This window comes from Pogoniulus pusillus, chromosome 22 (assembly GCF_015220805.1).
Source record: "Pogoniulus pusillus isolate bPogPus1 chromosome 22, bPogPus1.pri, whole genome shotgun sequence".
NCBI lineage: Eukaryota > Metazoa > Chordata > Aves > Piciformes > Lybiidae > Pogoniulus > Pogoniulus pusillus.
In genome coordinates this window covers 130,186-157,046 of record NC_087285.1, presented here as the reverse complement: position 1 = coordinate 157,046, position 26,861 = coordinate 130,186, and the positions used below count along the sequence as shown (strand labels likewise).

Below are 26,861 nucleotides of genomic sequence, written 5' to 3'. Positions count from 1 at the left end.
AGCCAAGTAGACTTCTGTATCCCATCATAGACATCTGCCTTGATGACAGGACAGGGATTCTTCATATCCAGCAACACTGAGTTTGAATACTGTAAGCCAACCCTTAGAAGCACTGCAGCAGTGAGGCAGGGTGGTAGACCAGGGTGCCTGTCATATGCTGGCCTAGATTGTTCTTGGGTCAAAGAAATTTGGTAAGTATTGATTCTTTCTTTAATGAAAAACAAATTGGATATTCTCCAACTGGAGAAGTGCTTTGTCTGAAGACAATGTTTCAAACTTCCAAAGTATGAAGTCAGTATTTATTCTGTACTAATTGCAAGCTGGATTGTATGAGACATGGTGCAAATTCGTCTTGCAGAGATGTGCATATATCAAGTAGTGTTATTTACAAGGTTTTTGTCTAGTCCAACCCTTTTAACAGCTAAGGAATTGAGCAGTTGCTGATACCTCATTGGTGAGGGTAGCTCATGTATGAACCAGTGACCATTGCCTTTTCTAGCATGTGGAATGTTTGGGGTGGGTCAAGTGGGTGCTATTCCTTGGTGCATTTTATACCTGACAGTATTTGCACATTTGATGTGCAGATCTCAGCCCTGTCTGCACTGCAAAAGCAGCTGTGCAGGGGTGTTTGTGTGTGTCTAAAACAGGCTGTGCTGGGCTAGATGAAGCAAACTGCTCATCTGTGCCGTGCTGTATCAGTCATGTGAAGGAATCGCATGAACACCTTTGTATGGGGCTGCTCTGTGTTGGCCTTCACCTTCAGTCCTGCAGCAAAGAAACTCCAAAACTGGAGGCCTTGCAAAAAAGAGTCTCAGCATTTCTGCTGCATAGTGTTAGTGGAGCAGGGGCATTGATTTAATCTGTGCTTACAATTCTAGACATGGTTTCAGAAAGTTCGTGCCTGTGCTGTGCCCTTCAGAATGTGAAACTGTCAGAGATGTCAGCTAATAGCATTATGCTGTCTGTTCTTCCTGCTCCTAAACAAAAGCTGTATTGGAGCTAAGCCCTCTTCATTTTGGGTAGATGTGGGTGGGAAGGTCGTACCAACTTTGCATTTGAAATCGGAGAAGTCTTCACATTCAGAAAATATTAAACCAAACTTGTGGAGAAATAAAAACTGGTTTTGACTTTGACCCTTGGTATTATCATTATTCCTGTTTTTTAGTTGTTATTTTTAAATTATTTAGAGGGCTGAGTTGGGAGTTTGGGACAGGTCACAAAGCTGCCAGGTGAAGAATAGTTTTTGGTGCCCTGTCCTAGTTCAGTGACTGCTCAGGGTTAGCAGGTCCCTTGCAGTAGCTGATTTCATGGCATGTTTGCAAATTACTTGTAACTAATAGTGCATGTGGCTGACATCTAAACCAGTGTCTTTGCATTTTTTTTTTTGTGTGACTTCCCTACTAACCTGACTGAACCAACGTGCCCAAAGGGATTGGTAAATTGTCCACTGCCGATGGCAAAGCCTTCGCAGATCCAGAGGTGCTCCGAAGACTGACGTCATCTGTCAGCTGTGCGCTGGATGAAGCCGCTGCGGCGCTCACGCGGATGAGAGCAGAGAATAATCACAACGCAGGACAGGTGGACAAGTAAGTACTGACTGCTGTGCACCCGCAGGCTCCCGGCCTTAGGACTCTGCTGTTTCAAACTGCAAGTCTGGTGAATTCTGTACATAGTTCTTGGTCATGTACCTGCTCCACTGCTAGCAGAAGCAAAGCTGAGTCTCAAGGTGTAACTGTTGTCCCATCAGGTTGTGGGCTTCCAAATGTGAAAGTACAAGAAAACATTACTTCTAACCTGCTGATCTTTCTCTGTACTAGAAAACTGATTTCTTTTTCAAAAAGGAGATAAATTCTTAGCTGTAGAAGAGGTGGTTCTTTAAGTACTGCCCCAGCATACTTCACTGGAACTAATGCCTGTGGTTTGTTGTGCAGCATACTGGTGCTTACAATCACTGATTTGTCCCAGCACACTGCTCAAGAACTTACGGGGAAAAGAAATTATATCATTTGATAGATGATTAGTGAGGGTGGCATTTAATTCCCCTGAGGATTTGTCCTATATCCTCAAAAGCTTTCTCCTTCATTGGTAATTTCCAAGCACCTTTAGGAGTCCTGCAATGTGTTGTGCTCTGACCAGTGATGCAGATATTTGAGCTGAGCTGTTGAGATGGTGTTCCTGCATGTAGTGTTCATCTAAGATCAAACAATCAAAGTCTGAATGTCCTCTTGAAATGTAGGCTTGGGATTTGCAGAGCAAAGTGCTAACAGTAAGAACAGTCCTGAGGTGCTGGTTGCAGATTTAATAGAGAGGTTAGACAGATGCAGTTTCATTTCCTAGCTACAGCTAGATAAATCACAGATAGCTCAAAACAAGAGGAGGTGAAAAGATGCTGGGGAAGCATACAAAAGCGGGGGAGCAGACCAAATGGCCCATGGGGAATATAGACACAAATCTCCAAGTGTACAGGGATGTGATTAGGAAGACCAAAGCCCACCTGGAGTCAAATCTGGCAAAGGGCAGGAGAGCTAGTGTGAATGTCTGAGCTGCAAAAGGAGAGTGAAGGCCTTGCTCAGAATATGGCAGAGGTCATGGAGGAGGGAGTGAATACTGCCTTTGCCTTGGACTTTACTGATGAGATTTGCTTTCAGGAATCTGAGGCCTCTGAGATTAGTGGGAAGATCCAGACCAAGGAGGGCATGCTTTTGCTTGATATCAGGTGATATCAAGCATTTAAACAGGTTGAATGTAGCCCAGTGAACAAGCTCATAGGACCTGCTAGGAGACACCCACAAGTGCTGAAAGAGCTGTACTGAATATCACTGTGAGATCACAGGTCATGGGGAATGAGAGAGTTTCCTGAGGACTGCAAGAAAGGAAATGTCACAGCTGTCCTCAAGAAGCTGTCCTTTACTACTTCTCAGTCCTTCATCTGAGTCCCATCACTGCAGTGTATGAACTTGGCTGTGTAGCCAAATTATCAACTTCACCAAAATGCCACTTGTTTTGCTGAAATACTCAGTGATTACAGTGCAGATAGAAGTGGTCAGGTGCTGGATATCCTTACTAGGTCAGATCTCAGCTTTTCTATGGCAGCTGGTAGCAAAGTTTATTTCATTTGAGGGAGTTTGGTTAACGAGTCTCTTTTAGACTTACTATAGTTTAATGATCAGGCTCTGAACAGTTGAAACTTGTGTGCTTTCCCAAGGGAACTTGGTCCTGGAGTTCTTACTTTCTTCATTGTGAGTAAATTTCTGGAGTGGACTTCCACATTTTGCTGTAAAATACACAAGTTTGAGGGTTTTAGTGAATCCCAGTGTAGCATTTTTTGTTAGAAGAAGTAAGCTTAGGCCACTTTTAAATGAAGCACAGTGACAGGAGGGCATCGTGTGCTCTCCAATACTCTTTGTAGCAGAAGACTCTGCCTCCCTTCCCTTCCCACCAGGGCAGTGGTTGGGTCCCCAGTGGCTGGGGGCCCGTGACTGCTTGCATGAATTTCCTAAACATCATTGTGTCAGCAGTTGGAGCAGTGTAGCTGAGCTGGTATCCAGCATATCTTGCTGTTGGTTGTGCTTGTGTTCAGCAGTGCTTTACCAGTTCTCTTTCCTGATGGGCTTTTTCTTGGGAAAAAAATCTAGAGGCCAGGTGACTTGGTTTGGAATTAGAGGAGCGAGTGGTCAGACCTTGGTCTTGCTGCCATGCTCAGTGTTAATGTTCTCTGCCGTCCTGGGCTGTTCTCTCACTGCCTCTTTCTGTCTCTACTAGAAATTTACCTGGGTCCCTGTAGTCAGTAGTTTGTCAGCCTGTGCGCATCTGGCATTCCAGTGAAGTTGGAGTAATGTTGGTGAAGTTTATTTCTTTATCTTGTGAACACCACAGATCACCTTGCTTTGAGCACTCTTCATTTAGTCCGTGTCAGAGCTTGTGACCAGCTGATGAGGATAAGCTAATTGAGACACAATCTGTGTTTCACCTATGGGAATTATGTGTGTATAGATCTATGTCAGTAATCTGTGAGCTGTATTCTCTGTCAAGGCTCAGTGCTAGTGTCGTGAGTCTCTTCTTTAGACTAACTTGCACAGGGAGGCTGCCCAGCAGGGGTGTATTCTAAGCTCTCTCTGGGATGGCTGCTTTTCCAGTCGCAGTTTGGCAGAAGCATGCTCAGATGGGGATGTCAATGCTGTCCGGAAGCTGCTGGATGAAGGAAGAAGTGTGAATGAACACACTGAAGAAGGGGAGAGCCTCCTTTGTTTGGCCTGCTCAGCAGGATATTATGAATTGGCACAAGTAAGTACCCTTGCAAACCTTGGGGAAGCATTGTCTAAGAGACTTTGGGAAACAATTTAGCAGTTCTGATTAGAATATTTTATTTTTTTATATAATTAGCAGCATTTCAGTTAATCCAGCTCACTGTGGGCTTCCAGTTATTGTCTTTAATGAAAAATGCCATTTTGTATGCCTTTAGGTCTAAAGGCTTTATCTGAGGAGCGTGCCTGGTTTTTTGATGTATATACTTCTCTGGCATTGTTGTGGATGAAGCCAAGCTGCTCTGCCAACAGATATTAGAAGAGGATCTAAAATAGCAGCAAAACCAAACGCTGCAGGGCTCAGTCACTCAGTACATCTTGAAAATCACATGTGTATCAGCACATGTTTGCACTGTCTCTGCTGTCATTCTGCTTAGTGAACTGCACTGTAAGGTGGTGCTGACTGAAGCAGATGTAGAAACTCTGTATTGCCTGAAGCAGAGCACAGGTCAGGTTGTCGGGTGTGCTGCTGTGCTTCAGCACTGGGGGCGGCACTGAAGGGAGTGTCTCCGCTGGCTTGGGAATGGTTGTTGCAAGGCTCACTGAACTGAATACAAAATGTTACTGCTACAACTTACTTATCTGAGTGAATGGTTTTCTCTCCAGGTGCTGCTAGCAATGCATGCAAACGTTGAGGATCGAGGGAATAAAGGAGACATAACTCCCTTAATGGCAGCTGCCAGTGGAGGCTATGTAGACATTGTGAAGCTTCTCCTTGTTCACTGTGCAGATGTCAATGCACAGTCTTCAACAGGTAACTGGGAAACAGGAACACGGAGTTAGAAAGAGTAGCACAGGGCATGCACTTCTGAACATCTGTGTTTGATGGCTCTGATCACGAGACAACATGGCAGCAGCTCTTAAGAGCAGAGCTATTAAGCACACAGTGCGTGTGCTTGGTGTCTTACCTGGCCATTACTGAAGGCTGGTTTCAGTGCAAACTGTCATGGGAAGCATTCCTCCTCTGCAAACCCCCTTGGTGGTAGATGAGCGGAAGAATACAGGAAGTTCAGTTTTTCTCAGGTGTGTAACCCAAGATTACCCAGTAAAAGATGACAATGGGGCATATGGTTGAGAGAAGCTGTTTTAATCTATTGCTTTTCACCAAGAGGAGGTACCATTTCCTTGAGCATCAAATGTTGTCCACATTGCTGATGCTTCACCACAGCTTAACTAACCATGCTGAGAGTATTAACCTGCAGCTGGATTTTGCTCACATTAAGGTAGAATGTAAACTTTGTTATACTTTTAAAAACTTTGGGGGTCTGAACTATTATCTGGATATTTACCCATATTAAGCAGAACTTACCTTAAACTTGACTGTAGCATTTCTAATGTGAGCCATATGTGATTGTCTGTCACTTCCAGTACCAGACTTTGCAATGAGAAATTTGTTTTCATCCATACAGTAAGAGTTTTTCAAAGGATTACAGTATAGGCTTGTGCCAACAAACGCAGCCACTCCCCCAGCTCTGCAGTGAGGAGGAAAGTTACTCGTTGATCGTGGTTGTTCAGAGGTGTTAAAACTCATTTCTTTTTCTGTATTAGGAGTGGGTGATGGAAAGGGCTATCATGTTGTTTTCTTCTCTGCAGGGAACACAGCTCTCACTTACGCTTGTGCTGGGGGCTTTGTTGATGTAGTGAAGGTACTATTGAAAGCCGGTGCCAATATAGAAGACCACAATGAGAATGGGCATACCCCCTTAATGGAAGCAGCCAGTGCAGGTCATGTTGAGGTTGCAAGAGTACTGCTGGAATATGGTGCAGGAATCAACACTCACTCCAACGAGTTCAAAGAAAGTGCACTTACGCTTGCATGCTATAAAGGTATTGTCTCTTGCCTTCTTTTGTGTTTCTGTGTAAAATGATGTGCTGGGATTAATCTAACAAAAGGTTCCAGACATACTTGGAATATTTCCTTAAAGAGCTTTGAAAGAACTTGGATTGTGTTTTTCAGCTCAATGTTGCTTATCCCTGGTGCAGTGGTGTTAAGCCTATCTACTTGTCTACAGACGTGCTGGACGTGCACTCGACATTTTGCAGATGAGAACTTGTGACTGGCTGTTTCCAACCTTGTGCATTGACACCACCACTCTCCTCCTCCCTCACTGCCACCTTCCCTGTTTCATTCAGATCCCCTTCACGACTATCTGCAAGTTCTGAGAACGTCTCTGTTAGTTGCTAGGGCAATGTGAAGTTAGGCTGGATGTTCCTTGAATACCTGCTGTGTTATTACTGGATACATGCTGGATGATGCCTGTGAATGATTATGGATCATGAACTGTATGGAATTTCCACTTAATTTCTGCTATTTGAAGTTTCTATACCAAGTAACTTAGTGCAGTGGTAAGCCAATGTGTGTTCAGGGTGTTTTTTTTGTCTTCTGAAAACCTCCTTGAAATTTCCATCAGTTCTTTTTCTCCTAGGAGGAGCCTTAAGGATGCAAGTTATTGTCATAGTAACTTAAGGCATTTCCTCTGTGGTCAAACTGGAGGATGTGTATCACCATCTGCAGCCCTGCAGCTGGACTTGTCATATGTCTCTTGCAGCTTAGAGTAGTCCTTACAGAGAAAGGTCATCAGTGCTACTCCTGAGGATGCTGGAGGAACATTCTTGTTTCACATTACCTGAAACTTCCACAGAGGGATGCAGTGCCAGATCTTCACTGACTGGGTTACCTTTGGCAAGGTGGTCCAGCTGCCTTGCTTTCCTCTCAGTTCATGCAAAACTAAGTCAGGTCTGGGAGGAGAGGGATCATTGAGAGGATGAAAATGCATAACTTGGACAAAACCACAAATGACAGAAGCCATAAGAGAGCTGAAAACGAGTACTGGGAAAATGTAGTAGAAGCTTTTAAAACTGATAGGACAAAATATGTGGATCTTAATTCCAACCATTATGTGTGATAATGCTGGAATTCAAAAGCTTGAAGTTAAGATCCACATGGACCTGTCTCTAAAGCACAGCTCCTCCCTCTCTGGTTGTATGCTGCCTTGGAACATTTAGTTCTTCTGCCACTCTAATAATCAGTCTGTTACAGCTTGAAGTCAAAAGGAAAGGTTCCTGTTGCACAAGCCTGATGTGGAGAGGTTTATCTTCCTCTCTTGGCTGGGGAGTGCCTTTGGGACCGACCAAAATCTGGCTGGCTGCTTTGCAAGAGCAATGTTGATTGTTTAAACAGAGCAGGTTTGTGAATTAGAACTTGGAAAACTTGTGCTAGCAAACACCTGAAAATCTGAATGATGTCATTCATATATTGCCTGACTGCTCAGTGCTCATGGTGTTAAAGGCTTACTCACTCTGCTCTGTTTCCTTTGAAGGCCATTTAGATATGGTTCGTTTTTTGCTGGAAGCTGGAGCTGATCAAGAACATAAAACGGATGAGATGCACACGGCGCTAATGGAGGCCTGCATGGTAAATAAACTCTTCTTATATGGCTCTCAGGGAGAGAGGACTTGAAGGGTAATAAAATGAAGTGAGCTTTTGCTAAGGAGGTGGTTGGGACTTGCAAGTGAGCCTGTGTTAGTCTGATAGGAAGAAAACTTTGACTGTAAATACCACAGGTGGCCAGCTTCTGCTGGTCTTGATCTGACTGGTAATGGGGAAAAGTTGCTCTGTTTTTTGAGTGCAGTGTGTTGTTTTAAATATATCCTCTGTGAAGTGTGAGGGTAACCAATCTGTGGTGCACTGCTCAGCCCATTCCAGGTTGAGCCGAATTCACTGTTCCTTCTGGAACGTAGGAGTTAGTTTTCAACCTTTGCCTTTTAAATAAGGTCTCTCAGGTGAGGGTGCTCCGAGTGTTACAGAAGTGCAGGGAGCATTACACTTGTCACTTCGTAACTATGGGAAGTGTTTGGCGTATGGAGATGGTTTGCAAGGTTTCTGTAAGCGGTGCTGTGAGGTTTTCTTCTGACAACAAAGCAGCAGGTCAGCAGTGGTTTAGTTCTTAGCTCTTGGGAAACTTTCAAAGCAGACATCACCAGCCACTTCCCTTTCCAAGAGTTTCACCCTAAGAGAGCGCTGTCGTGTCGGGGTGTGTGTGTTTGCAGCCAGTTTCCACCAGTCCTTGCCTCACCTTTAATTTATTCTTCATGCTGGGGAGCTTCTTGGAAGAAAGACCAAGGACCCTGGTTTCATAAGAAGCACATCAAGCAGAGAAAATCTTAATTTCCTCCCAGTAGAGTATAATCTTTAGAAGATAGCTGCAGCGTTCCTGCAGGCTTCTGAGAATGTTCTTTTAGTGCACCAAGGTGATGACCAACTGGCCATGGTCAGATTCTAATGACACATTTCCCAGAGTGAGATGGTGTCTGGAACAGGCTTCCCTGCAGGGGAGCCCTCTGCTGATCCCAGAGTCCAGGGTACAACTGCAAAGGGTGTGTGCTGTCACCTGCACGAGGTTGTAGTGACTGCAAACTGGAACATTTTTGTCAGCCCACTGCTCTCTTTTGAAGTGCCATCTCTGAGTCCAGTGCTGGAGCTTGTTTCTTGTCTTTGCTGCACCTTTGCAGCACATGATTGTGACTCCAGGTGTTCCTTGTGTTCCAGCCATTGAATGCTGCAAAGATAGGAAGCTGAAATGTTTGCTTTCCTTTCAGTGGTGATATTTAAGTGCCTCTGAGGTTTGGTCAAGACACAATGTCACACCTAGGATAATGCCTTCAGTTAGCTGAGGTGGTTGTTGGCTTCTAGCCAGCTTCTCTGAGGACAGAGCTTGTCTTCTCAGCTACTGCCTGCTTCCTGGGCAATGCAGGAGTTGTCTTTGGTATCCCTTGTGTCCCCTTTCCTGCAGACTTGTGCCAGCTGTTGAAGTTGCTGGCTAGCAGTTCTGGTGAAGTTAGGATGTGAGTGTGCTTCAGATTGCTGATTTCAATATGCAGGAAGTTCTTCTGGTTTTTGGAATCAGGGCAATTCTTGGCTTTAAGTTTGAAAATCACCCCTGAGGGTCAGTGGGCTTGGACATCTCTGGCTTGAACTTTGGGCAGAGGGATTTGCCAGTCTTGTTATTGCTCTTTAGTTTTGCCCAACTTGTGATTTCCTCCAAGGACACAACATAAAAACGACTACTGTTTTACCATTCAAACTGTCCCATTTTAGGTCTTCAGGCAGAAGTATTCTTTAGCTCTGTAATAAAATCTGTGAGCAGGCACTTGGGCTCATGTAAAGAATTAATCCATCTTAACTCAAATCCCAGGAAAGCCACGGGGCTGCATAGGGCTGCAGTTCTGGAAACCCAGCTGGCAGCTGACTCCTGGAAGAGCCCTGTGCTTCTTTGGAGGTTAAATGGTGTACATGGTGATGCAGCTTACACCTGAGCACTTGCAGTACACAAAGGAGAAGGTGGTTTTCTCTCCACTGAGGGACACGCAGAGCCTACTTCAGTTCCAGTCTTTTACTTGGAGTTTCCTTTTCCTTCCTGTCACCCTGTTAACTGTGTGTGCTGAAGAAAACTCTAGTATGAGATGTCCTCTGCTTAGACCCTCGGGGCCTCTGTTTCTGAGAACTCTTTGCATGACTGGAGGGCCGGACCCAGAGAGTGGTGGTGAATGGTGCCACATCCAGCTGGCGGCCAGTCACTAGTGGTGTCCCTCAGGGATCTGTGCTGGGCCCCATCCTCTTTAACATCTTCATAGATGATCTGGATGAGGGCATGGAGTCAGTCATCAGCAAGTTTGCAGATGACACTAAGCTGGGGGCAGATGTGACTGAGTTGGAAGGCAGAAGGGCTCTGCAGCGGGACCTTGACCGCCTGGACAGATGGGCAGAGGCCAATGGGATGGGGTTCAATAGCTCCAAGTGCAGGGTGCTGCACTTTGGCCACAACAACCCCATGCAGAGATACAGGCTGGGGTCGGAGTGGCTGAGAGCAGCCAAACAGAGAGGGATCTGGGGGTACTGATTGATACCCGCCTGAACATGAGCCAGCAGTGTGCCCAGGTGGCCAAGAGAGCCAGTGGCATCCTGGCCTGCATCAGGAATGGTGTGGTCAGCAGGAGCAGGGAGGTCATTCTGCCCCTGTACTCTGCACTGGTCAGACCACACCTTGAGTACTGTGTTCAGTTCTGGGCCCCCCAGTTTAGGAAGGACACTGAGATGCTTGAGCGTGTCCAGAGAAGGGCGACGAGGCTGGGGAGAGGCCTTGAGCACAGCCCTACGAGGAGAGGCTGAGGGAGCTGGGATTGGTTAGCCTGGAGAAGAGGAGGCTCAGGGGTGACCTTATTGCTGTCTACAACTACCTGAAGGGTGGTTGTGGCCAGGGGGAGGTTGCTCTCTTCTCTTAGGTGGCCAGCACCAGAACGAGAGGACACAGCCTCAGGCTGCGCCAGGGGAAATTTAGGCTGGAGGTGAGGAGAAAGTTCTTCCCTGAGAGAGTCATTGGACACTGGAATGGGCTGCCTGGGGAGGTGGTGGAGTCGTCGTCCCTGGGGCAGTTCAAGGCAAGGTTGGACGTGGCACTTGGTGCCATGGTCTAGCCTTGGGCACTGTGGTAAAGGGTTGGACTTGATGATCTGTGAGGTCTCTTCCAACCTTGGTGATACTGTGATACTGTGACTAAAGCCTTCCCTATCCATTAGCTGTCATTTGTCATCTGTTTCAGTTTTCTAAGACCTTGAAACTGTTCCCCAGATTTGGGTTCCAGTTTCTTAAGCTGCTGAGGGGGAAGATCCCTGTGAGTTTTCTTTCCTGGTGCTCAAGTGTCCTTAGATTTTGCCTTGTCCAGAGAGATTATGACTCTCTACAAACCACACTTCAAGTGAAACCTGGGCTTTTGGTACTTGAGCTATTTTCAGGAACTTTGGGAAGTGCTGCAGTAGTTTCTTGGGAAGCTGACAGCCGGTGTTTTGTGTGGTAGGGACTCAGAGGGACAGCCCTGGCAGTCTTCATTCTCTTCCCTCTGTGGCAAAGATTGCTTCACCCCAAGACACTTTCCAGTCTTAAAGCTTTATTCAAGTCTTCCCTCTTCTTGTTACCTCCCTAAGTGTAACTGATCTTCTTTGCATATATCTTTTCTGGAATCTAGAAAATGCTGGTTGAAGTTTTTTTTTTTTCTGTGTGTGCCTGTAGAAGCCATGAATTAACTCTACAATGCTTGTTTTAGGGGTTAGCCAAGAAGTGGGTTTATTACTTATGATGCTGGTTTGTCATCTCACTTTTGTGCCCTTGCTGTTTTGCTGGATAGTTAAGAAAGTTCTATTCCACAACTCTTCCCTTACTCCTCCAAGAAAAAGAAAACAAAACAACCCAGAAATCCCAACATGTATCTACCTTTTTCCCTCATGAATTTAAACCTAACTTAGACGTAGGTAGGACCTAAATGTCAGTTTAATCCAAATGTTACAGTAAGCAGGGAGCCATCACAAGAGAAGAGGCCCTGTCTTTTAGAAGGGTGTTCAGCCCTAGTGGTTTCAAGTACAGCAGCAGGTGAGTCCAGCTGTTGCTGACCTGGTGTCCCATTTGTCGACAGGATGGGCACGTGGAGGTGGCACGCCTGCTGCTAGACAGTGGTGCCCAGGTGAACATGCCTGCGGATTCCTTTGAATCCCCGCTGACGCTGGCGGCCTGTGGGGGACATGTGGAGCTTGCAGCTCTCCTGATCGAGAGGGGAGCTAACCTGGAGGAAGTCAATGATGAAGGCTACACTCCTCTCATGGAAGCTGCCCGGGAAGGTCATGAGGAGATGGTAGCCTTGCTTCTGGCACAAGGTGAGATTCCTGGCTTCCCTAGAGTGTTGGTTCTGAAGAATGCGGTGGTGGCTGTTTGCCATTAGGTGTTCTGTGCAGGTTCCTTCTGTGCAGCTTGTGGCTGTTGCTGCTCCTTGCTGTAGCTACAGAACACAGCTACACTACCTCAGCTGGAGCTGATTAGCATTTGCCTTCCTGCCTCCCCTGCGTTTGCTCAGTTAAAGTAACATTGGTTTTGTTTCCTAGGGGCAAATATAAATGCACAGACAGAAGAAACACAAGAAACAGCTCTTACTCTGGCATGCTGTGGAGGGTTCTCTGAAGTAGCTGACTTCCTTATCAAGGCAGGAGCTGATATAGAACTTGGCTGCTCAACACCTTTGATGGAAGCTGCTCAGGAGGGTCATCTTGAATTGGTGAAATACTTGCTGGCAGCAGGTATGTGTACAGTGTAAATGGTCTAGCCCACAGATGTTGTAATCTTCATGTTCTGTGTAACAGAAGATACCTGCTTTGCTGGCGAGGTTGTACCAAGGAACCTTAGCAAGAGGAAGAAAGCATGTGTCACATTTCATTATTGTCTGATAATTGTAACAGAGGAAAGTCCATGGAGCAGCACTGGATTCTGTTGCATGTCTGGAAACACAGGGGCTGTTTCCAGCTAACTGCACTTAGGGCAAAATGTGACTACAGATAATACTTGAGTTTCTGTGCTTTGAGGAAGCCACTTGTGCAGTCTTCCTTCCTGAACAACCGCTGCTTTATGACTGTACCCTGAGAAACAGTGTGCAAGGCAAGTTCTGAAATGTACTACATTGCTGTGATGAAGGAACTCTGCATTATACAGGATGTGGTAAAAAGGAAATCTTGCTGGAGTTGGGGGAAAATGACATTTAGGTGTGAATTGAACTGCTGGAGCAGGTCCAGAGGAGGCCACCAAGATGGTCAGAGGTCTGGAGAACCTCCCCTGTGGGGACAGGCTGGGAGAGTTGGGGCTGTTTAGCCTGGGGAAGAGAAGGCTCCAGGGAGACCTCCAGGGTGGCCTTCCAGTACCTGAAGGGGGCTACAGGAGAGCTAGGGAGGGACTGTTTCCCAGGACTTCTAATGACAGGATAAGAAGCAGTGACTTTGAGTTAGGAGAGGGGAGATTGAGACTTAAGATGAGGAAGAAATTGTTGAGAGTGAGGTTGTGGAGACCCTGGCACAGGTTGCCCAGGGATGTTGTGGATGCCCTCTCCCTGGAGGTTTTCAAGGCTAGGCTGGATGAGGCCTTGAGCAACCTGAGCTGGTGGGAGGTGTCCCTGCCTGTGATAGGGGCTTGGAACTGGATGCTTGGAACTAAAGCTGTTAAAGTGTAGCAATATTGCTTAAAGTAGTAAATAAAAAGCTGCATTTTGGAAGCCTGCCTTGTTCTGGAGATGTTTATTTTGTGTGCTCCTTTCTAAGAATAAGCATAAAATTAGCTGGATTTGTAATTCTAGAAAGTAATGCTCCCTGCTCAGCAAGGGACAGTAACCACTGTGTCTCTTTGTGCAGTGACACCAGCATGTGACACCCATCACCAGCTCACTTGGAATGCTGCTAGCACTTCTCTTCTGATAATGCAGGAAGTTAATTGGGGAACCTTGTTTTGGCATCAGGGAGTTTCTAAATATATCCCACACTTTGAAAATAAGAAAATAGGTAATGACATTCGCAGGGGGGCAGCTTGATGCATCACCCAGCAAGAGGCATGCAGAGGGTCATGTAACTGGGCTAAGACAAAGCCAGTGAAAATAGTTCAACACAACTATTGTTAAAGAAAGTGTTTTGAAGAGTCGGGAAGAAATGCCAGCTTCAGAGATGTCTGGCCTTGTGCTGCTGGTGCTAACTTAGTAACATGCATTTGGCCTGGCTGGCTGTGCTGTGCAGCTTGCTGTCAAAGGGGTGGTCTAGACCATGGTCTGGATTTACTTCTATTTGATGCAACAACTTCCTTGCTGCAGAGGGACCTTAGGAACATACAGGCTGAGGTGCCTAGATTGCCAGCCATGCATTTTCCAAGCCTTGGCCTCCATCCCCTCCTCCAGAGGATTTTCTTTCTGCCACAGCAGTTTTTACTCTAAGAGCAACACCCTTAGGCTATGAAAGTGGTTGGTCATTAGGACACAGCTGTTGTCACAGATAAGGTGCTTTGGGTTTCATATTTAGCTGACATGAGAAACTTTGTAAGGAGATGTCCACTAAGAGAAACTCCATCCTGTGCTTCCAGGAGCCAATGTTCACGCCACCACCGCCACAGGAGACACAGCTCTGACCTATGCTTGTGAGAATGGCCATACAGATGTTGCAGATGTGCTGCTTCAGGCCGGTGCTGATTTGGTAAGACTTCTGCTGCATCTTGTGGGGAAATGACTTTGGTTTCAAACTATGCTGTAGCTTAGATGCTTAGGGAGCAGGAAGATGGTTTGAGCAATGGGGATTCATACGTGGTGTAAAAAAGGCTTGGTAGAAACTTCTCAAGACAAAGCTGCCTGCGCAAGTTGGTTTGAGAAAGAAACTTTCTCTTCGGGTAAGCTTTTGTCTGCTCAGTGAGAAGTTAGAACTGCAGCTGCCTCTTGTGGCAGCCAATTGCCTTCATTTCAGTATAATCCAACATTTTTATTGTTACTTGCTTCACTGCTCTGAGCTGAAAAGATCTTAGTATTAGAAGCTACTGCTGCTCCGTTTTAGTGTCAGTTTCTGCATGCTGCAAGTCTTAGCTTTTTAAAACTGCACCCTGGAACCCCCCAAATGAAGCAGTGCCTGTTCAGTGACCAGTAGCAGAGAAGCCCTTTCCTTTGCTCCAGAACTCTTCTCTTTCTTTTGCCTTCCTTTTAGCTTATCGCTCTGACAGCCTTTCTTTTCTGTAATGCATTTAATCATAACTAAGTTGTTTACAGAAATTCTTTGTCTTTTTTTTTCCATACTATGGAGGAGATCTCAAACAGCCTCTTTGTCAGCTGCAGGGATTTAATGTTTGTTTGGCTTTTAAGCAGCAAGAAGCACTTGATGCCTTAGCCTTAATGACTTAGGTAAGGCAGAAGCAGGGGAGATTGTTCTTCTAGTTGCCTTTCTGTGGTTTTGCCCCTTTCTTCCACACTTGTGGGGTCGTTTTGGTTTGGGGAGGGTGTTAGAGTTTTGATTAGATATTTTAGGGATGAGTCGTTGGGTGTTTTTCTGTTCCTTTTGAATAACAAGAAGAGTTTCTCACGGAGCCTGCTAAACCAGCATCCATCAGTTTTAAATGCAGCTGGTTGGTGTCTGGTTTTCGGCTGTTCTGGTGGCTGTAGTTTATATGTACAGATGGCAGTAAATGCTGTAACTGTGAGTTAGCATTGCTTCACCCTGCCCATGAATACACTTTTTTGCAGGTCTTGTTAATTCTTCTGCAGCACAGGTCGGCTTCATATGTTCCTAGCATGGGGGAGGATGATGCTAGTGGAGGGGTGTGTGTTGGGGGGAGTTTGGCACAGCTGCTGCCCTTTGCTCGGTTCAGTGCTGGGTGGTATGCGTTAGCCACTCCAGCAGAGGTGTAACAGGTTTGGGAGGCTCTATTGGGTGCGCAACAAAAGTACTGAGGTACTTGGTTAGGAAAAGGTGTAACCTGTGAACTGACTCCTAGGAGCAAGGTCTGAAAGGGGGCAAAAATATATGAATTGCTATGCATAAATTTTTAAAGCCAGGCAAGTGTTGCTGTTTCAGTGTCCCTTCAGACTATTAGAGTTGGATCACTTTTATCTTTTACCCCCTCTCATCACCAAGGTGAGCAGCAGTTCTGGCCTTCAGCACCTCCTTTGAGTGTTGCTGAGAAAAACAGCTTAGCTTCTCTCTCTGAAATGCTGTTTTCCTGCATTTTCTCATGCTGCCAATCCAAATGGGCAGCTGTCAAGAAAAATACTTTAAGGAAGCAAAGGAAAAATGCAGAGGAAGAGGAGGATTTCTATGCTGTGCAAATCTACTGTGTTCGAATTCTGGTTGTAGCAAATGGGGAAGTGCCTGCAGAAGTGAAGCAAATCTTTGGAGCATTTTCCTTTCACACAGCTTTATGTTGCTTTACATGATTTGAAGTTGTAAGTAGCTTTGAATAAATTGCTTTCTGAGGAAGGTTTCTGAAATGTGTTACTTTATGATGGAGCATGACAAAACCTCTTTGTCAATACTGTGGGATATTATTCCTCTACATTTCATTTTTTGTAATTTAAATGAAGTTAGATAATTTCACCAAATCATCCCAGAAGGTCTGTCATGGAGTAGAGAATTGAATGCAGATCTGAACGTAAACATCTGATTGGTCCCTCTTCATTAGTTTGGTTAATTTTACTGTCCTGGTGTTCAAGCACAGCAAATGAAAGAGCTTCTTCAGCTAGTTTCTTTTTCTGTTCTTTTTCATTCTGCTGCATCAGCCTTTCCTGAGGTTGCTTTCACTTATGAAAACAGGGCAGGCAGCAGAGACAGGAGGGGATCATCCCCCTGTGCTCAGCACTGCTGAAGCCACCCCTCAACTGCTGTGTTCAGCTCTAGACCACTCACTGCAGGAAGGACACTGAGAGAATGGAGCCTGTCCAGAGCAGGGCAGTGAGGCTGGAGAAGGACCTAGGGGCTGCAGAGCAGCTGGGCTTGAGGAGGGACTGAGGGAGCTGGAGATATGCAGGCTGCAGAAGAGGAGGCTGAGGGCAGAGCTCATTGCTCCCTGCAGCTGCCTGCAGGGAGGTTGGAGTGAGGAGGGGGCAGCCTCTGCTCCTTAGTGGCAAGGGACAGGAGTGGAGGCAATGGTTCCAGGCTGCCCCAGGGGAGGCTCAGGCTGGACATGAGGAAGTATTTCTGCACTGGAAGGGTTCTTGAGACATTGGCACAGACAGGCCAGGGCAGTGCTGCAGTCCCCATCCCTAGGGGTGTCCAAGCAGCTGTGGCCCTGCTGCTCAGGGACATGGTTTATTGTTGGGCCTGCAGTGCTGGGTAGAGGCTTGGACTGGATGAGTTTGGAGGGCTCTGCCAGCTGGAGTGTTCTGTCATTCTGTGATGTTTTGTTGTTTTCCAGACACCTTCTTTATAGCTGAGATTTATATCCAGGTCAGTGATGAGCTGGCCATCCAGCATGTTCCCCTGTTGTGGGTCCTTTTTGATGAAAATGCTGGTTATGGCTTAAACAGTAAAATAAAAGGATTGAAGGTTGTTCCCTGACTGCAGGGACAGATGTCACCTACTGGACATTCCATGCTGTGCAGCGCTGGGCTGATGTCACATCTTTTCCATGCTGCATTTTGGGAGCAGTCCCTGGTGATGACCTCCCCTGTGCCTCTTGACAGGGGGGTGTATGCTGAGGAGGCTGCTCAGGAGCAAGCACTGCATGTCCAGGGATCCCTTGCCTAAGCTGCTGTGCTGGCCCTGGAGAGATGTAGGCACTGCTGTGTTTTCCTGCCTTTGCTTTGCTTTGTGTGCCACCTGCATATCCTGTTCTCGTCCAGACTAGGAAGGCAAGGAGCATAGTTTCTGAGGATACTTCTTCTCCCTGATTCTAGGTTGAGGAAAGACAGTCGGCTCTTTCCTCCCCACGTGCTCTTGAGTCAAAGGAGCTGTGAGCACTGGCTGACAAGATCCGTTGTCATCCCTCCTCCCATCTCTTCCATCTTAAATGCCTTTGTCCCATGATTAGGACAGCACAGAGTTTACTTTAAGATGTTTCTCAGGAGTTTCTTCAGCTGCCTGCAGGTCAGGACTGAGTGGGATTTGAGATGCAGACTTTGAGGCTGCAGATGTGGAGAGGAGCCTCTGTCCTACTGTGTCTGCCAAACTGGCAGGGCACTGGAGAAGCTTCTTTCAGAGAAGCTCCTGTATGGTGCTCGTTGGAAACTGAAGTCACCCAGCTCAGTTTGCTGAACTGGTTCCTGGGCATGGTTCATGTTCAGTTGAGGCTTTCTTAGTCTCCAGATAGAACCTTAAGCTGGGGCCTGAGCTTGTTTTATGCTGAAGGTGGTGAAGCAGTGCAGCAGGTTTTTACAGAGGAGCTGTGGGTTATCCATCCTTGGAAAAGTTCATGGGCAGGTTGGATGGGACTTTGAGCAGCCTGACCCAGGGGACTAGGTGGTTGTTGACGGTTCTGTCCAGCCCAGGCTGTTCTGTGATCTCTAGTTGAGAAGGGATCCGCAGCAAAGCTGTGTCTGGAGGTGATTGTTGCCACCAAATCTCGTCACAGAGAGGCTGCTGCTCTGGAAGGCAGGAGTGTGCTGTGCTCTCTAGGGACTGCTCCTGAAGCCCAGCTGTCCCACACCTGTTTGAGTGCAGGAGCAAGGAAGAGCTTGAGAACTTTGCTAGATTCAGGAAACAGGGTGGCAATTTGAGAGCCAAGAGGAAATGATGGCTGAGGTGAAGCTTCTTTGGTTTGAGGTGAATTTTTGCTAAGTCTGCAGTGCAAGTTGTGCTAAGGAGCCACGTCAGAGCTCAGCTGCTCCTGCTGGGGAGCTGCTCGGCTCTAAACAGAATTCCCATCAATTTGAGTCTCCTTATGACTAATTGCTTATGAAGCCTGGCTTGTTACCGACTCTGCTGATGCTCCGCAGAAGCCCTTCTTTAAGGGGTCTGTCTTCTCTGCATCCTTATGGGGCCGAAGTTCACCTGTGAGAACCTGTAACAGAACCAGCCTGGCAGGTCTACTGCTTCCTCTGGGAATGTGTACATTTGAACCTGGCTGCTTCTGCTAAAGAAATGAATGTCTTCAGTCTGAGAGCTTCAGCTTGTGATCCCATCTGTGCCTGAACTGCAGTGGAGTTTCTTAGAGCTTTTCAGGGTCGTAGTCTCAGCTCCTGCCACATGGACCAGGGTAAATTTTGCTTGTTTACAAACTTCTCTGTGGGAACAAAACACAGTTTTAGATGTTGTGATTCATACAAGAAAAACTTTGGAGTTCAGAATTCTAAAATGCAGTTTCTTCAACTCATGTTTTTCTAAGCTGTGTTACGGTTTATGAGCTTGAGGAAAAATCACCAGCACTTCAGTAATGCTGTTACCTGTGTGGCAAGGCCTGGTCTGATGTCATTGGTGAGTGGAGGCTTGTGTTGTGTTTTTTCATTCTTTGTGCCTTTACTGGCAGTTGCTTTCACCTCAAAACTCGTGTGAAATGAGACATATGTGGTCCATGTGTGTTCCCACAGGAGCTAGCTTAAGGACTTCAAGGCTCACAGAGCATTGATGATGTTTGGTGAAAGTCTGACTTGTAAGCTGTGCACCCTGGAAGTGCCTTTTAGGTACCTGCTGTGCAGTGAAGATGGGCTCCTCTGGGACAGCAGGGCTGCTCTGGACAAAGTGATCAGTGTAGCTGAAAACAAAACAGAGTGTGGTGTTTGGGCAGCAAGAAGGTCCCAGCTTTCCTCAGCTGGGAAGTACAGAGAAGAGCTTTAAATTGGGGTTGTCTAATCTGGGCAGCCTGGTGCCTGTCTGTGAGGCTGTTCCACAGGAGAGTTGTTCTGGTGATGGGGTCTACCTTTGTCCTATGGGATACATCCTATGATGCAACTGAGAGAGGGAAGAGAACCCTTCAGGGCAGCTTTCTCTTTGCATTCTTCCTGTTGTATGCTTCCAAGCTCTCCCGAAAGCTCTTCATACTTGTTGGAATTGCATTCCACATAACTCCACTGGAAAAGAAAATAAACCCAGAAAATAAACCCAGAAACTGCTTCTGTGATAAAGTGCAGAAAGATGCTTTTGTCACTGCAGGATCATGGCTTTGTCTCCAGCTGGTAACATCACTCACACTAGTGGGGCTCCTTAATTAGAAACTGGCTTTCCTCTGTGTGTGACTCAGCCTGTTTGGTCACACAGCAGTGGAACATCTGTCAAAAGGCCACTGCTTAAAAGAGTTGGGTTAAAAAGGGCTGGGATAGCTGTGCTGTCAGGACAGAGAGGGATTCAGGAAGCTGCCATATTTTTCCATGCTGGTTCTGCCCCTTCAGGGGCAGATCGGACCTTTCAGGTCTATTTAGGTTTGGCCTTCAGTTCTCTACAGATGAAGCAGAAGATTGAAAGGCTCCCAAGACTGACTTTGGGTGTTGTGTTGCAGTCTCTAGATTGTGCAGTGCTGTGAAATACCTTTTGCCAGTGAACAAAAGGATGCTCTGTTGAGCAGTGACCACAATGGTGTTCTGTTGAACAAGGTGCTGGGCGTGACCTTTGTGTTCTCTCCATCAATCAGAATGGCTTGTGGTAGTAGTTTTAGCTTGCAAGAGCTGCATTGCTTGGTCTTAACTTTATGCTTGCTTGGCCAAAACCAATAGAAGAGTTTTCAGCTGATGGACTTGATCCATTTGGTTTCACGTTCCAGGTCTTCATGACCAAGCACACCACTTATTTGTAGAACAAGAGCCGTGAGTTCTTCTCTTTCCTTCCGCAGGACAAGCAGGAGGACATAAAGAAGACTGTTTTGGAGGGCATAGAGCCGGGCAAGCATCAGGTGAGATTGGCCTTTGATGCTTGTAAGCTGCAGCTCAGGATACAAGCTAACAGCAAGCGTGGCTTTGAGGCATCTCGGTTCCTTCAGAACTCCAAAGCCTTGCAGTGCAGACTCGGCACCTCATCTTTGCCTTGCATTTGCTCTTCTCTTGAGTTTCCAGAACTGTTTTTTGACAGCGTCTCAGTGTTCAGCCGATTGCCTCTCTGAGCCTACTGGCATGAGGAGCTGTGTGAAACTGGTTAATACATATCAGACTTCCTCTGAGATCTTCCCATTTCAGATGCTTCCAAGCTAGACACCTTATTCAGTGTTCAGGTACCTCGAAAGTGCTGGTTTGCTGTGTACCTTGGGAGTCTTATCTGGGACAATCAGATTGTTGACTGCTAGAACGCTGTGGCTCTTGGGAGGAGTTCAGGCTTGAGAGGTGGCACAGTGTAAGGACTGCATTGCTTGGCTGCTGTCTTGTATCAAAAACTTGCTCTAAATAATTTAGGAGAGCATTTAGATTTCTGTGAAATATTGACTGTTGCACGGAGAAAAGAAGGCTCTGGGGAGAGCTGGGACCAGCCTTCTAGTACCTGAAGGGGTTGCAGAAGAGCTGGGGAGGGGCTTCTGAGAAGGGCTGGGAGTGCCAGGATGAGGGGCAATGGCTTTAAGCTGGAAGAGAGGAGACTTGAGACTGGAGGTGAAGAGAAAATTCTTGAGAGTGAGAGTGGGGAGACTCTGGCAGGGGTTGCCCAGGGAGACTGTGGATTCTTTTTGCCTGGAGGTGTTCAAGGCCAGGTTGGATAAGGCCTTGAGCAACTTGAGCTGGTGGGAGGTGTCTCTGCCCAAGGCAGAGGGCTGGAACTGGATGATCGTTAAGGTCCCTTCTGACCCAAATAGTTCTCTGATTCTGTGGGAGAGGCCTGTTTGAAAGCTGAAGAGAGCAGCTGGACCTTTAGCTGAAAATGCAGATTTTGTTCTAGAACCTCAATGTATGACATTGGAAACAAACTCAAGGAAATTTTCAGATGAGTAACCCTTGCCAGCCACAGAAACTTGTCACCAAGGAGAATAAAGGGGGCAGGGAAGCCCTCAGGTAGCTAATCTTCAAATTGCTTAAACCAGAGAGCTCAAGATCAAGAATAAAAGAGTACTAGTCGTGGTTGTAAGGTGTTTCTGCTACCTCTGCATTTGCTCTACTCTCTGGACTGCTGGGTTTATCGAGAAAGGAAATCATGATAGGTAACTGGATTTAAGGGATGTTTTCCCTTAAAACTGGAGTTGATGTTATCTGCTAGCCTTTGTTAGGGCTAGAGTGCTGAAGCCACAGAATTAATTTCTTCTGAAGGTAAACCATGCATTTTTATCTTCTGATGTGTAAAATGCCATCAAAATCCAGGAACTTGCAAAGATCTACGTCAGGTGGGAACACAAATCATTTCCTTTGGCTGGGCTGATGGAGTGTGTGGTACTGCAAGTACTGGAAGTGCATAACAGATGAAGATCAAGTTCTGCCAAGTGACAGTTGGTTAAACTGGGCAGAAGAGGTGCATTGCATTTCAATGAGGAAGCCTCCTGACACTCGTGGGTAAGACTTCAGCAGTGAAGTCTATTAGGAATGGAGAATGTTGCACATGATGACATCTTGCTGCTGCTGATCTGCAGTGCTAGGTTTGAATGCCAGATGGGATCACTTCTCAGTGTTGAATACAGCTGAGATGAACTAAAAGAGATTCTGCTTCTTGCCATGTAGAAATGTGCAGTGACTGGTTTGGTCAGCAGTGCTCTGGTGCTGCTCAGTGAGTGAAGTGGTGCCTGGTCCTTCTTGTTAGCCGCAGCTGCTCTGTCTATGATCTGCCAGCAGTAGCAGGGGTTTGCTTTGCTAAAGACAAGCTACATCTTTCCATGGTAGTAGCTGAGGAAGGAAAAAATATGCCAAATAACAGACTAAGCATCAGAGCTGAGGAGCATGCTGCCAATTGTAGCCCATCACAGGGCTGCATGCTAACCTCAGCCATAGACATGTCTGCTTTGCAAACATCTCAGCACTTGTTGCGTTGCAGGAGAATCTAATTACTTAGAAAAACAAACAAGGAAGGTGACTTCAGTATGAACTCTGCAAGGCTTCCTATCTGCCTGTGTCCACTGAGGCATTAGGCTACCAAGCAAGCCAAGAGATCACTAAGGTGGTGTTTGAGTGTGTGTTAAGGCAATGTACAGTGATACAGAGTTCTTGTGGAAGTCAGGGGCAGTTTAACCCCAACTAGAGCTAAAGGTTGGTTTGTATTTTCTCCTCAAGGTCAGTCTCCAACAGAAGATACAGTCAAGAGCTCTTCCTGGGGTGTAAGAACAGAGAGCTAAGTGAAAGTGCAGCTCTTACAAAGCTAGCTGTATACCAGAGAACCTATGTGGAGTTTTCAGGAATGCTGGCACTCTGGGGAGAAGTTGATTTGATCTGTCAGAGCTATTCTTGTTCTTTTATGTTTGTAATGACAGTATAATCTACTGCCACTGTTAAATGCTTTCCCTGGCAGATACACGTGCTGTTTTGGGAGTTAAAAAAGAATACAGAGCTTGAGCTCTTAGATATGTGATCAGAGACTCCCCAGTCCTGATGTATCTTATTGATCAGACTGAATATTCAGAGCACAGATACAAGCACTCCCAGGAAGATGATCTTCTCTGCCCTGGCTACTGTGGCAGGGTTCCTGTGTATTATTAGTCAGCATTCTTTGGATGTTGATTGTGCCTACACAGCATGCAGATGCCCCACTTCCATTACCTCTCCAGTACAGTTGTGTTCAGCCACCTTTTTTCCATATTCATGCAGTTCCTAACTTAAAAAAATGTTACTCATTCTGTTTTTGTTGCTTTGTATCATCCTTTTGTCTTTTACTTTATTCTCCCATCCTCTTAACTGGAGGCTTTTTGTGACCTGCAGTGACTTTCTCATTTCAAGTGCTAATCCTCTTCAGTGTATTTTACAAACCTTGTCTGCACTTCAGACGTGGTTGCAGTTTGGAAGGTCTGCCATGCAGCATCCAGCAGCTCTCAGAGTTGTTGCACATCAGTTTATAGTTATTTCTGTGCTTCTTCCTGCTGGTGACACTTGTGTTAAATACCTTTCTGCAGAGGAAACTAGACATTGCTGTTCTCAAGTGTGTTATGCATGTGAACACTAAAATGTGAGTGGGGAAATACAAGAATAGGGAAACTTCCTCATCTGTTGACAGTTTGTTAGACCGTAGGATGTGGTCTTGATGCTTTTTGAGGCTGTGATTCTATATCCAAGGTAACTGATGGCAGTCAGTTTGTTTGGTTGCAGTCAGCTTGTAAGATAGATCTCCTGCTTGGACAAGTAACTGTGCTCCTGTCAGGGGACGGCTCAAAAGCTGAGACAATGGTGGAATTGTTTTGTCCACTTACAGTCCTATTCTTCTTCTTTCCAACAGGAACACGAATCTGAAGGTGGCAGAACCCCACTAATGAAGGCTGCACGAGCTGGCCATTTATGCACTGTGCAGTTTCTTATTAGCAAAGGTAAATGAGCAGTTTAGATAGTAAAGACAAGACCTGAAGTGCCACTTTACCAGTCTGCATACTCCAGAGTCTGGCTGTCTGTGTGGGCGTTTGTCAAACTGTTCAAGGCTTTTTAGAATAGTTTGTAATACAGTGAATCATGAAATACTCAGTGAGTTACTCTTTCTAGATGAATAAATAGATTTGAAGTAGAGCGAATGTGTTCAGTTCCTGAAACAAAATGCCCCCTGCTTCAGAATGAAGTGCAGCCCTGGTGTGCCCTGCACTTTGGAGGGATACTGAGAAGTGCTTAGAATGAAAATGTCAAAGTTGTGCTTGTACACCGAGTGTTTCCTCTACTACTGCTGACTTCACTGTCACATCTTTACAAGCTGAGGATGATGTGTAGAAGCCAGTGGTTATTCAAAATCCCTCGCTTTTTACCTTGGAAGTGCAAAGAATTAGGAAGAATAGAAAAGACAAAGCTTGTCTCAGTTCCAGAAAAGATGTGCTTACCTTTGATGTTGGAATTTCTTGATGGTTAATTCTGAGATCTCTTCCTAGGTGCCAATGTGAACAGGGCTACCGCTAATAATGACCACACGGTGGTGTCACTGGCATGTGCAGGAGGCCACCTGGCAGTCGTTGAGCTCCTTCTGGCTCATGGAGCAGATCCTACTCACAGGCTCAAGGTATTAACTTATGTGAGGTGTTGGCATAGGTTCTGGAGGAACCACCTGGTCGATTTAATGGATTAGTAAATGGCCTGTTTGAAGTGGTTGTTTCTTACATGGTGCATCAGGGAGCAAAATTAATCATCTGGCTTTTTGTTTCCCAAACACTCTCTCAGGATGGCTCAACCATGCTCATTGAGGCTGCCAAGGGAGGACACACCAATGTTGTCTCTTACTTGCTGGATTACCCTAACAACGTTCTGTCAGTTCCAGCAGCAGACTTGTCACAGCTCACACCTCCATCTCACGATCAGTCTCAGGTGAGGCAGGAGGAGGTCTTGGCGAAGAAGCACTTCCTCAGGAGTTAACTTGTGGAGCTAGTGTCAGTGTGAGCACATACAGTGGAAAGAATTTATTAAACAGTCTGCAGTTGTTGTCTGTAGGGTCCTGAAGGATGTTGACCATTATTTCCTTTGCTGCTTCTTAGACAGCATAGTCCCAAACTTACTACCGTAGGACAGTATTTTCTTGGTTGCACCTGCTTAGTATTTTGTTTCAGCAGATCTAGACCCTTGTGATAGTACCCCTCAAATACTGAGAAGGGAGATAAGAGAGAGCTGGCTGTACAGCCAGCTTATACAAAGGGAGCAGAATTGTGAGATAGGGTTTACAGTTTCCTGGCCCTGTCTAGCCTTTGCTGGAGGACCTTAAGAAACTCTGTGGTTCTTACAGACATCTAGGTTTAAACCCATGACAGTGCCTTCTGTGGGTGGACTGAGGGTGCCCTCGTTCTCCTTCTGCAGATCTTTGGTAAACATATTAAAGAGGGCAGGCAATGGAGATCTGGTGTAGGAATGTATCTGTGTAGCAACACTTGAAGATCTTATCCATTGCAGAGGGTTTTGGTGGTGGTGTGTTGTGGGTTCCCTGTTGTCACCTGACTGTGTCTGTCTCTTCAGGTCCACCGTGTGCCAGTACATACGCTTGCTATGGTGGTACCTCCCCAGGAACCTGACAGGACTCCACAAGAGAACTCGCCACCTGTCCTGGGAGTGGTGAAAGGTCAGTCTGTAGCCACTCAGAGAATGGATGGATACTGGTGGACTGGGGAGAACTTTATTAGAGCTTATGTGTAGTGTAGTCCAGTCTCAAGTCTTGGACACCTCTAACAAAATCTAACTTAAGATGATTTTCTGTAGTGCATAGGTTTTGCTTATTTTCTTGTGTTCTGCAGTACAGAATACAAATAGAGACTAGTCAGGCAACATTTATGATACTATTCTAATTTACTATAAATACACTGAAGAAAATGGTTGTGTTAGCTGCTGTAGTGCAGACTGATTAAAAACCATGAATAAAATCAGATGTGATATTAACTTGTCAGTATTCTACATGGGTCACCTAGAACAGTTGCAACTATTTTCCATGAACCTAAAACACCAACTTCTATAGAAATGTGTTGACTCTGTAAAATGCTGTTGCAGCTCTGCTTAGAGAAGACTTTTTCTTGTATTAATGTAATTGTCTTGTAAGTTAAAAAGGAAGGAGTTTTTGCTTTGACTATCATTGAACTGACTGGTTACAATTATTTGTGGTTAAATGGCAAATGTAGCGGTTTGCTTCCAGTGGTGGATTCTGTAAGAAATTCTTGTCTGCAAAGTCACCTCAGAAAGAGAAGCAGATTCTCAGGTGAAAAGTTACAAGCTGCAGCTCCCGGTGATGCAGTTTTGAACAGGGCTGTTGATTGCCACAGTCTCCCAAGCTCTGTTAGCTAGTTTTGCTAACCTCTTTCATTCTGAGAGTGCTCAGTGCTTCCTAAAACAAACGACCCCACCGGGGCACAAATGAAGAGAGAACGAACCCAGTGGTTCAGTAGCAGTGATGCTGAAGCCTGCAGCCGTGCTGTCCTCTTGTGCATAGTGCCACATATCACTTCTTACACATAGCTCCTCGTTCTCCTAGGATGTGCCAGACTTGAGGCTTTGAATTTCATAGAACACATGGACAGAATATTCAGCTTCTGCTTCCAGTAAAACAGCTGTGCCTGTAGCTGTGCCCTTACAGCTCAGTGGCTGCTGGCCTTGCTAAGTGGGTTAGTGCTCTGGAGGCACACTGTTGGGTGCATGGGAGTCAATGATAGATTAGCTGATCCCAAGTCAGAAGACAGCAGTCACAAGCTTAGTCTCCTGTTGTTTAATCATTGCTTGTTATTTAAGGAGTCTCTGTCATTGA

The 26,861-nt window shown here is 46.0% G+C and overlaps 1 protein-coding gene across 1 annotated transcript in view; it reads left to right on the top strand.

Annotated features, from left to right (window-relative positions):
• The window catches only part of ANKHD1 (ankyrin repeat and KH domain containing 1), a 129,835-nt gene that overhangs the window by 43,259 nt on the left and 59,715 nt on the right, over positions 1-26,861 (top strand). Inside the window, 13 exon segments of the mRNA XM_064161343.1 lie at positions 1,430-1,586; positions 4,137-4,284; positions 4,911-5,058; positions 5,898-6,131; positions 7,625-7,719; positions 11,771-12,008; positions 12,234-12,425; positions 14,239-14,348; positions 20,392-20,451; positions 23,889-23,976; positions 24,520-24,647; positions 24,806-24,949; positions 25,589-25,691. Coding sequence (XP_064017413.1) covers positions 1,430-1,586; positions 4,137-4,284; positions 4,911-5,058; positions 5,898-6,131; positions 7,625-7,719; positions 11,771-12,008; positions 12,234-12,425; positions 14,239-14,348; positions 20,392-20,451; positions 23,889-23,976; positions 24,520-24,647; positions 24,806-24,949; positions 25,589-25,691 — 1,845 coding nt within the window.